Source organism: Cottoperca gobio, chromosome 11 (genome assembly GCF_900634415.1).
Source record: "Cottoperca gobio chromosome 11, fCotGob3.1, whole genome shotgun sequence".
NCBI classification, from domain to species: Eukaryota; Metazoa; Chordata; class Actinopteri; order Perciformes; family Bovichtidae; genus Cottoperca; species Cottoperca gobio.
In genome coordinates this window covers 1,941,189-1,953,469 of record NC_041365.1, presented here as the reverse complement: position 1 = coordinate 1,953,469, position 12,281 = coordinate 1,941,189, and the positions used below count along the sequence as shown (strand labels likewise).

Below are 12,281 nucleotides of genomic sequence, written 5' to 3'. Positions count from 1 at the left end.
TCAGCTCCAAATTGTTTGCGAGCCATATTGCGTTATCGAAAGAGCCATATATGGCTCGCGAGCCATATATTGCGTTATCGAAAGAGCCATAGGTTCACAGAAAAGGTTTGTTGGCAGCACCTCATGTAATGTATGAACCATTATCAAGAACTTTTTTCAGCTCAACCTTGCTGACATTACACAATACAACACAGACTGAAGTGAGCTACTGATAACTTCCCTTCAGGTGCCATAGGTCACAGTAAATGCCTCAGTGCCATTCATCACGATAGAGTAGGGGTAAAGGGCTCAGAGAGAGACAGTTCAGGGAGAATCAGTTCAGTTCCCGCGGAGGAGATTGTATGAGAAAGGACGCATTTTTTAATTTCTGAGTGCAGTGAAGTTTACAAGAAGCCGCTATGAAGCTGAAGTTGCCAAACCCAGGACTGGATGACCGGATCCCCTCTTACGCGGAACTGGAGAGGATGGAGAAGGAGGAGGCAGGAGACAGGCCCAAATGGGACAACAAAGCCCAGTATCTGCTCACCTGTTTGGGCGTCTGTGTGGGACTTGGCAACGTCTGGAGGTTCCCTTACCTGTGTCAGAGCCACGGTGGAGGTAGGCTGGGATGAGACAGAGCGTTCTCTTTCTGAGTTGCCAGAAAATGAGCAGTGTGTATGAATTATTAAAATGATCTAAATGTGTCTTTACCTGTTTCCAGTAGCTTAGGGCTTTTCCAAAAGCTTAGTCAGTCTACATTTGGTCAAACTTCAACCTAGTATACATAATTATAGTGGATTAAAACATTAACGGACATATTTGAAGGTATCTAATCATTAATTAAAACGTAATGTTTTGAGGTTCAAAGATTAAGATATGCCTGAATTAAAACAATAAAATAGGTAACAGTGTTGACATTATGTCAAAGACGTCTCTATGTGTTGTGTTGGAGAGATATCTACTGAAATTAGTCTTGTAATACCACTTGTTCCTCTGGAGAAAACGCCCTAGACCCTCGCCTCGTCCTCACAGATGTTTCGTCGTATAGCTGTCGGCAACCCCGGGAAACGGTGTAGCTTCAGTTAGCAGTTAGCTCGAGTTCAGCCACAGTACCGGGGAACTGCAGTTCATGGTTGTCTTTATGAGAACAGATTTTTACTTACCTTCATTAAAGTGCTGGTGAATCAGCCACTCGACACATTGTTAACTCATTATGACGATCTGAATGTTGTAATTCCAGGAGCGTTTATGATTCCTTTCCTTATCCTGCTGGTCCTGGAAGGAATCCCACTGCTGCACCTGGAGTTTGCCATTGGCCAGCGCCTGAGGAAGGGCAGCGTGGGAGTGTGGAGGTCAATCAATCCATACCTGACTGGAGTTGGTGGGTAAAAAGATTGTAGATTGTAGATTGTGTTGCTCCAGGTATTACAATAATTTCAGCCTATTAACATTTGTTAGCAACTGAAATATCTAAACAATTATTTCATGGTTTAACCTCCATGAGGTTAATTGTTGTGGTTTTATTAGATAGATTTCAATTAACTTTGGCACAGAGATGCATTCCCCTCACAGGATGAATTGTGATCGCGTTGGTGATCCTTTAACATTTGATCTAGTGCTATCATCAGATCGAAATGTTACCGTACCCAGTTCTCTGATTTATGACCAAATACATGCACAACTAATGTTATTCCCATCAGCCTCAGGTGTACTTGGTATTTAGTGCTAACTAGCAAATATTAACATGTTAACATGCTAAACTAAGATGGTGAACTTGGTCAACGTGATAACTGCTTAACATCAGCATGTCAGCATTTCTATTGTGAGCACGTTAACATGCCGAAGTTAGCATTTAGCTCGAACCTCTCTTAGTACAGCCACTCAGATAATAGATGTACGCTCTTAGTCTTGTAAATAAAATAATAATAACACCACAAGCCTTATTGTTTCATTTCATTATAGGTATTGCGGCCTTGCTGGCCTCATTTTTCGTGGGTGTATACTACAACACCATCATGGCCTGGATCATGTGGTATCTCTTCAACTCCTTTCAAGATCCTTTGCCTTGGAGCCAATGTCCTCTCAATGCTAACAGGACAGGTATGCCTTCATACATCAACACAACAGTCAGAAAGAATCCAAAAGAAGTCACATCTGCAGTTACATTTATTTCCAGGGTTGCTTAAGTTGCTTATCTGCTTATCTGTCCTTTGCAGGTCTGGTGGAGGAGTGTGCTCGGAGCAGCAGTGTTGACTACTTCTGGTACCGGGAGACTCTGAACATTTCAACAGCTATAGATGAGTCTGGAGGCATACAGTGGTGGATGGCTCTATTACTGCTGGCTGCCTGGACTTTGCTTTATGTCTTCACCATCCGGGGAATCGAGACCACTGGAAAGGTCTGAATTTCACATTTCTGACGCAAGAGTGATGCCATGCTTGCGTGAATATGAGTTTGTTCAAATATACAGATATGTCTTTGGATCATGTCATCCTTTTGTTCTTTTCTCAGGCTGTGTACGTCACTTCCACTCTGCCATACGTGGTCCTCACAATCTTCCTCATCAGAGGACTGACTCTGAAAGGATCTATAGAGGGGATCAAGTTCCTCTTCATACCAGATGTAAGCACTCCTGTAACACACCAACCAACATTTGTCAGTATAATTAATATGGTACAATTTAAAAAAAACATTCCCTTGCCAGCCTGGTCTCACTCCCAGGGTGTCAAATACCAACGCTTGGGCAGTGAGCGTTGGCATCTTGATACCGATGCACACGACACCCTTGAGCATCTGTATGAGACTCACCTGGCTTTCTACTAACTCCAATGTAAACCCATTCGTAGCATTATAAGACGCTCAGAGCAACAGACTTAGTATTAAGAGCGCAAAGGTCTGCCAAGGGTGGGAGATAGGGCTGGTGAATGGGTCAAACCAACACAGGACTTTCACCCAGGGGAACGGCGTTTGTGTCCTGTGTTAAACCAAAAGTAGTTTTGTTGCCTAAACCTAACCACAACGCTATCACACACTAACCTTTTGTGTCAAGATACTAAGGAAAAGGCATCAGACCTATAGTGAAGCCGGGGGCTTCTGCCCAAACGGAAAGATATGACGAGTAGGGGCGACATAATGTTACCCTTGCCGAGTGTTAGACGAGAAGACAGAGACCATTCTCATAACCGTCTGCTAAATATAAGGCTACAGCCACCAGCCAGTAAGTTTTTGACACTACAGATGATTTGATTCATTATGCAACTGGATTAAATGCCATGTGAACAAAATAATTATTTGATATGATTTTGGCCATTGTGCTTTTATAATCTTCATATCAGCATTGATAGACCTTAAAGTGTTGCTTTATGGTCGTGATATGGACTATTAAAGACTTAAAAATAGCTCTGAGCAAATGTAATTTAGCAATCGATGTATCATCTATTACTTTTTATGATCTCACATGGAGGACACTCCTCGTTTCCTGGTTTTATTGTGTCCTGTAAAGGGTAGGAAAAAGCTGAAGAACTCGGAGCTTGAATGTCGAATCAAAACAGCAATCTCCTGATGTAATCTATATATTTATTTAACGCAATAAGTCAAACAAAGAAAATATTCTCAGCTGAGGACACATTTCGCGTCGCCGTTTCCATAGACCGCATGGCTCAAAAAGCCCCATCGTTGCGGTCTCACGGCTCCGCTCCAGGTGTGTCCCGAGAGTCGTAAAACATGCGGCTACCTAGAAGGAGTAGGCGTTGACCTTCTCCTCATTGGTCCCAGTTTGGCGCCTACACGCTCCTCCGTCAGCAGTCAGGAAGTAATGGTTTGTTGACCTGTTCTCTTAAAGGGGAAGTGTCCCTATTATGTTTGTAATACTCTCAGTGCAGAAAATACATAACAGAGAAACATATTCGTAGTGTAGATATATATATATTGATTGAGGTAAACAAATACATACGATAGTCTTTCCAATATGGATTCATTTACCTGACAATTGGAAGACCAGACTCCTGGTTTACAGTACTATCACATATCATATATTATTTACCGTTGGCCAGGACAGTAGGTGTGTAGGAGTGTTTACTGTCAGTTCTAAAGGGCAGAATTATCATAACAGGAACTAATTAGCAAAGGAATCTTGGCTGAGTGTTACTGTTTATATGAGGTATTTTTTATTCTCTTTAAGGTAAATGAGTTAATGAATCCTGAGACCTGGTTGGATGCAGGTGCTCAAGTTTTCTTCTCCTTCTCTCTCGCCTTTGGAGGTCTCATCTCTTTCTCCAGTTACAACTCTATTCAGTGAGTAACTGCCTAAACTGCACAGTCATACAATGACCCTTCTTTTGAACTCCTCTCCTCTCCTCACATAATCATATTTGTCTTTTAGCAACAACTGTGAACAGGATGCCGTTCTCATCTCCATCATCAACGGCTGCACCTCTGTGTACTCAGCGACCGTTATCTACTCCATCATCGGCTTCAGGGCCACGCAAAAATTTGACGACTGCACAGCAGAGTGAGTTTCAAATTGCACAAAAGACGTCTTAAAAATGTATTAATTTAGGAATCACTTATAAAGACTGAACTTATCTCGCTTTCCATTTTGGTTAGCAACATCTGGAAGCTGATGAATGCCTTTAGCTATCCTGAAAACAACATCACAGACAGCAACTACAATGAGGTTCTGAACCACTTCAACCAGACTAATCCAGATATCATTCAAGGATTACAATTACAGACCTGTGACCTGCAGGCTTACCTCAGTCAGGTCAGTATAAAATGTTACAATATTTGAGATTAGAATTGATCTGTTTTTAATCACACTAACATGATTTACGGAGGGTCAATGGTTTAAATATTTGGTGTACTACCTCAGGGCGTGGAGGGAACAGGTCTAGCCTTCATCGTGTTCACAGAGGCCATCATCAACATGCCTATTTCTCCTATATGGGCTGTCCTCTTCTTCGTCATGCTCTTCTGTCTCGGCCTCTCGACTATGTTCGGGAACATGGAGGCAGTCGTAATTCCTTTGCAGGACCTCAAATTGCTGCCCCAATCTTGGCCCAAAGAGGTTATCTGCGGTAATTTTCAGAATTTCCTATTAAATATAAAATACTTTTTTCATATCAGGATAATAACATTTCCTCTAGAGATATGAGTGAAATAACTTTTTTGTATTGTTTTTTTTTCAGGTCTGACTTGCTTCATCTCTTTAGCTCTCGGGCTGATCTTTTCCCTGCGCTCTGGAAACTACTGGCTAGCTCTTTTTGACAACTTTGCTGGCTCTATTCCCCTTCTTGTCATCGGATTATCTGAAATGATCGCAGTTATGTACATCTACGGCGTAGACAGGTGAGTCTATCAAAAAAGGGTTAGAGGTTAGGGGTAATATACCTTAAAACCTCAAATGTGGAACTTCCGGTTGGGCGAACATGTGAGGGCAGCGTTGTCTCATTCTCCCACGACTCTACCTTATGAACATTTCATTTATAACCACCGAATTTGAGTCAAAACAGTATTTGTGAACATAATTTGGACTCTAAATTAGTACAGTCCAATGTGATGTCGAAAACTGCATCGAAAATGGCGACGAATAAGGCTAAAAAGGCCGAAACTGCTGTCTCAGTGGCTGGCCCAGACATGGCTAGCATAATTAGCCTGCTTGAAGAGCACAGAGCTAGCATTTCAGCTGATTTCAAAGCTGCCTTTGCGGTACTGGAGGTGAAACTGAACATAACGCAGACCACGCTAGCACAACATGGGGAGCGAATTGACTCTTGAGTCCAATGCCAACCTGCAAGACCAGCGATTAGGGCATGGAAGGAGGTGGGAGGGAGGAGGAGTAGGGGATGGGAGGGAGAGGCGGGAAAGGGTGGAACATTTATCTTGATGGGGCTATGGGTTTCCATTTGTTGGCGGCAGCTAGTTCATTTACATTCTGTTTTGTCATTTTTATGTACACTGACCTGACACTTTCGATGCTATACGCGGTGTCATGGCTAATGTAACTGGTACAGGGACTGGTGGTGTACAGGCGGTCATGATACTATCTCTGAATACTGGTGGGTTGAATGCTTCGGTGAAACGTACAATGATTATGACACATCTTAAAAACTTGAATGCGGATATAATGTTTATACAGGAGACACATCTTTGTAACTCTGATCAGCGAAAGCTGAATAGGCCGTGGATTGGAAAAATGTTTCATTCGCACTTTAACCTAAAGACAGGGGCACAGCCATTTTAATTCGGAAAAATTTAAATTTCACCCCTACTAATACAATTTTAGATCCAAATTGACGTTATGTCATAATTTCTGGCACACTCTATCAGAAGCCGGTTATCTTAGTATCTGTGTTTGCTCCCAATTGGGATGATTATAATTTTGTGAAATCGCTATTCTCCACCATTCCGGATTTGAATTCCCATCTATTAATATTGGGTGGAGATATGAATTGTGTTATAGACCCAACACTAGACAGATCTAGTTCCAGACCCGTTGCGCCCTCTAAAACAGCACAGGCTATCTCTGCTTTTATGGACCACTATGGCAGAATTTAGATTCTGGCGTCTTGACCCTCTTTTACTATCTGATGCAGGCTTTTGTGAGTGTATTTTGGAATCAATTGTATTCTTCTGTGAGACCAACCAAAATGGAGAGACCTCTGCGTCCCTACTCTGGGAAACCCTTAAAGCTTTTCTTAGGGGTAAGATCATCTCGCATACCTCTCATGTTAATAACATTCGTAGAGCACGCCAAAGAGAGCTGGAGGAGTCTATCATTAATCTAGACAACCAACTCTTATCCACTCAATCACTTGATATATTTAAAGAACGGATGGGGCTCCAAACAGAACTTGACCTTCTCCTAACAAGAAAGGCTGAACGACTCCTTCTACATTCATGAACATGGAGATAAGGCTGGCCGTCTCCTGGCCCACCAATTAAAGGCTAGGGTGGCCTCGAATCAAATCACCCAGATTCGGGATGAGTTGGGCTCTCACACTTCTGAGCCGGGAGAGATTAATAACATCTTTAAATCGTACTTCTCTTGTCTCTACACGTCTGAATCCCCTGATAGCGAAGATCAGCTACTTACATTTTTTGATAAACTAGATATGCCCAAGATTTCGACTAATGACCAACAGATACTAGATGCCCCCCTGCAGCTCGCTGAGATTAAAAAGGCAATACAGTCCATGAATAGTGGCAAATCACCGGGTCCTGACGGATACCCAGTAGAATTTTATAAAAAATTCTCAAATCAACTGGCCCCATTACTATTAGATATGTTTAATTTGTCATACGACCTAGGCTCACTGCCACCCACCCTTATGCAAGCGTCGTTGCCTTTTAGAATATCCAACTCAGGGTTTAGATATCTAGGCATTGCAATCACGCAGTCTTTTAGTGCATTACGAGAACAAAATCTTACTGTCCTGACGGCAACAGTCAAATCTGGCCTACATAGGTGGGGCCACCTGTCACCCTCTTTAGCAGGAAGAGTTCAGACGATAAAAATGAACATACTGGCAAAATACCTATACATCTTCCAATGCCTCAAAAACATAATTCTTCCACCTTAGAAATATAGCTAAAATCAGACAATTTATAAATCAAAAGGATGCTGAAAAACTAATCCATGCTTTTATTCTCAAGCCGACTCGATTACTGTAATGCACTCTTTACCGGCCTTCCAAAAAAACAACGACGAGACTTCAGCTCATCCAAAACGCTGCAGCGAGGCTGCTGACTAGAACCAAGAGGAGAGACCACATCAGTCCAGTGTTAGCCACTCTACACTGGCTTCCAGTAACTTTTATAATTGACTTTAAGGTCCTCCTTGTATACAAAGCCCTAAACGGAACCGCACCAAGTTACACTGCCAACTCTCTAATAAACTATGTGCCCCCAAGGACATTACGATCATCTACTACTGGTTTATTAAATGTTCCCAGAATCATCCCCCAAAATTGGGGATGCAGCAATTATGCACCAAAGCTATGGAATCCTTTACCTGCAGACATTAGGGAGGCAAGCTCAATATCTTCAAAAGTAAGCTAAAAACATATCTTTTTACTTTAACCTTTTAATGGTGATATTTTATATCTCTTTACTTTAGCCTTTTAATGGTGATATTTTATATCTCTTTACTTTAGCCTTTTAATGGTGATATTTTATATATCTTTATCTTAGCCTTTTAATGGTGCCACTTTAAACTAATTTAAATGATTTCATACATTTTTAAGCTTGGTTTTCCTGAAGGAGGATCATTTAGTGTTGAGGAAGTAAGTTAAAAGTAAGGTTGAGAGAGCAAGAGGAAAAAGTCGTCAAAAGTTGCCATTTCAGGTGTCTGATCCTCAGTGAGGCATGGCCTAATACAGTTGAAACAAAGCATTCGCACCTTGGAACGGTAACAAAGTGTCAGTCATCATAGGAGAGATAAATAAGTAGTTTGTCTTGTAATGTAGCAAGACTATGGTGAGGAATGTGAAAGAAATTTGTTTTTTGATCAGCGTTTCAATAATAATGTCGATGAAAGCAGTAAAAACATTACTTATAAGTTATAAAATGTTTCAAATGTGCATAATATTGCATTACGTCCCCTTGTTTCCAGTCTTTATGTTATGTGAACAAAATGTTACTAAAGTAACAGAGTGGAGTTTCATTTCCGTGTGCAACACACACAAAGCACCACACGCTGCTTTATTTACTGTATCTAATAAAAAGTACAAAGTTGTCATTTATGGATGCTTTCATACACACTCAGTTGATATTCTGTTTCCCTCTTATTGCTTCCAAACAGGTTTAACGAGGACATCGAGTTTATGATCGGCCACAAGCCCAATCTTTTCTGGCAGGTGACATGGAGGGTGATCAGTCCACTCGTAATGGTCGTCATCTTGATCTTCTACTTTGTAACCCAAGTCAACAAGAGTCTCACTTATTTGGTGTGGGATGAGGACGCGGTAAGTGTGCTCATCACAATAGTTTAAGCGTAAAGAGATTTTTAGATGTGTTGTCTTAAAATGATTATAATATTGATGGTGGTAGAAATCCACCTTTGTGATTTCAGACCTCTTGTTAGTCGTTCGTTGCTGTAAATTTGAACTTTTCCTTGACTCTGGCCATAGGAAAGCTTCCCCACCCTTGAAGCACGTCCGTATCCTACCTGGATCTACGTCTTAATTTTCATCCTGGCTGGAATTCCCAGTTTATCCATCCCAGGATTCGCCCTCTTCAAATTCATCCAGAGGAAATGCTGCAAGCAGAAGGACTACAGTGACGACACAGTGGACACTATCTCTGCCAAAATACAAATGAATGAAAAAAATAAGTTTTAGATAGCTTATTATTATTATTATTATTATTATTATTATTATTATTATTATTATTATTATTATTATTATTATTATTATTATTATTATTATTATTATTATTATTATTATCTTAGATCCCTTATCACCCCCCCCCTCCAATCAAATAAAATACAGGCTTCTTGTTTGTCTCCCCTGAATTCTAATGTTGATTATTATTCTGTTTGTATTATTCTAATTATTATTCTTAGTATTTAGAATTTATATTACAAATTAATTGATGATTCATTTAGTATTTCAATTCTTATAATATTTTTCTTATTATTAGGCTGCTATATTATGTTATTATAAAAACTAAAATTCTCTGAGATTGAAGTTACATAATGAAATTTAAAAATAATAGTAAATATTATATTATTAAACAAATGTTTTGTTGTTTTTACCTGCAATTGCCCTGATACACCATGTACCCAGGGAGAAAGCAAAGACATTTTATTCAGGAGTGTTAAACAAATGCAACGGTAAGAAGATTCAAACTTTAATCTGTGCCATAGACTGCAGCCAATCAGAGACGGGTCAGACATTCAAACTGTAACCGGTGTTAAACACAGCAGCCTCAGAAATCTGAAACAATTTGCACTCTGAGGTGATCCAACAATAAACGAGCACAACGCAAAGAGAATCAGCAGAAGTGATGCAGATGTTAGCTCTGCTGGTGTTAGCTCTACTGATGTTATCTCTGCAGATGTTAGCTCTGCTGATGTTAGCTCTACTGATGTTAGCTCTGCTGATGTTAGCTCTGCTGATGTTAGCTCTGCTGGTGTTAGCTCTACTGATGTTAGCTTTGTCTTTGGCTTGTACGATCCCAGAAGAGCCCACTATTGACTTCTGACTTTGATCTGTGAGAAGCTGAAGTCAGTATTTCTTGACGTTTCATATTCGACATGTGTTTGTTGTACAGTGAAGGAGCAGTTTGACATTTTAGGCGCTTATTCGATTGTTTCCACTCTTTAGCTGTAGCTATTCATATTTAGCACACAGATATAAGTATGGTATTAAACTCATCTAACTCTCTTTTTCCAAAAATGTCTAGCTATTCTTTTTATTATTGTAAGTTTACTAATTGCATTTCTCTGCTATACAAAATAAATATTTTATTTAATAGTTTAAAACGAGATACTGTAAGCATGATTTAGATTTTTTTGTCTAGATAAACTCCTTTCTTAAAGAAAACAACATCATGGAGGAATTTCAATTAGGCTTCAGAGCATGCCACAGCACCGAAACTGCTCTAACTAAAATAATTAGTGACCTCAGACTAAACTCTGATACAAACAAGGTCTCAATTCTTATCCTGCTAGACCTGAGCGCAGCATTTGACACGATCGACCATGACATCCTAATTAATCGTCTAGAAAAACTGGTTGGTCTTTCTGACTGTATTAAACTGGTTCAGAACATATATCAAAGGGAGAAAGTATTTTGTCAGGCTTGGAGATCATGTGTCAGAGAAGCATGATGCCCACTTTGGAGTTCCACAAGGGAGCTGCCTCGGTCCATTACTGTTCTCCCTATACATGCTACCACTGGGGGACATCATTAGAGAACACAATGTGTGCTTCCATAGCTACGCGGATGACACGCAACTGTGCATCTCTGCTGAACCAAATGATACAACAGCTATTAACTCCATCACCACCTGTCTGTCAGCAATAAATAAATGGATGAGCAATAATTTCTTAAAATTAAATGAGAACAAAACTGAAATCCTACTAGTAGGTCCTGTAACAAAAAGAGAGATGATGCTGAATAACATGGGGAAACTTAGCCTTTTGCAATTATGCACCAAAGCTATGGAACACTTTACCTGCAGACATTAGGGAGGCAAGCTCTCTCAATATCTTCAAAAGTAAGCTAAAAACATATTTCTTTACTTTAGCCTTTTAATGGTGATATTTTATATATTTTTATCTTAGTCACTTTAAACTAATTTAAATGATTTCATACATTTTTAAGCTTGGTTTTCCTGAAGGAGGATCATTTAGTGTTGAGGAAGTAAGTTAAAAGTAAGGTTGAGAGAGCAAGAGGAAAAAGTCATGTCAAAGAGAAAGATTAAATCTGAAGCGTTGAAAACAATGGAAGAACATAAAGACAGTTTATGTTATGGGAGAAGGAAGCAGAGAACAGGGATAGGAAGAAAGTATGTGGATTATTTGCAAAGACAAATATAGATGAAAGTACAGACAAAGGGATTATGAAAATGTCAAAGAATGTTTAAATGCTGCTATTTTATCTGCTATTTTAATTCAGCTATTTTTATACAATTTTAATTCTGCTATATTATATTATTTTAATTCTGCAATTTGATCTGCTATTTTATACTATTTTATCTGCTATTTGATCTGCTATTTTATACTATTTTAATTCGGTTATTTTTATAATGGTACTTCAGACTCATTTACATCTACATTGTGATTATTGTACTGTAAATGCTCTTATTCTGTCCTTGTACTAATTGTTATGTGTTTTGCTGTGAAGCACTTTGGGCTGCAATTCTTGTATGAAAGGTGCTATACAAATAAAGCTTTATTATTATTATTATTATTATTATTATTATTATTATTATTATTATTATTATTATTTTAGGGATCTTCCTGGCAACAGTTGCAACGAGGCACACATTCCCAAATGTGTTTATAGAACCAATAAAATAAAATGTCCTGTCTGGCCCTTTTTGTGTTTATCGGATTGGATTGGTCAGAAACCAGAAAACCTCCCACACCACTTCTCTCCGCCCCTTATTTCTTTGGAGCAGTTGGCTCAGAAATACACATTGAACTTTTAAGCTTAATTATTAATTATTTAAAAGATTTAAATCTTGTATTTTTTGTACATTTGACATATACAGTACATACTAGATTGATAACAGACATAAGTACAGATTGTCTATGTCGACTTTAATGGCTAATTTATGGCCAGCAACAGATAAAG

General features: G+C 39.3%; 1 protein-coding gene across 1 annotated transcript; it reads left to right on the top strand.

The window, feature by feature from the left end:
- Positions 1–398: 398 nt before the first annotated feature.
- On the top strand, positions 399–9,317 carry LOC115015940 (sodium-dependent neutral amino acid transporter B(0)AT1-like). The gene is made up of 12 exons (XM_029443597.1): positions 399–597; positions 1,220–1,360; positions 1,942–2,079; positions 2,196–2,377; positions 2,491–2,601; positions 4,160–4,272; positions 4,361–4,489; positions 4,585–4,741; positions 4,850–5,054; positions 5,166–5,325; positions 8,780–8,942; positions 9,108–9,317. Exons 1-12 carry the CDS (start codon positions 399–401, stop codon positions 9,315–9,317), a joined length of 1,908 nt encoding a protein of 635 aa, XP_029299457.1.
- Positions 9,318–12,281: the final 2,964 nt, after the last annotated feature.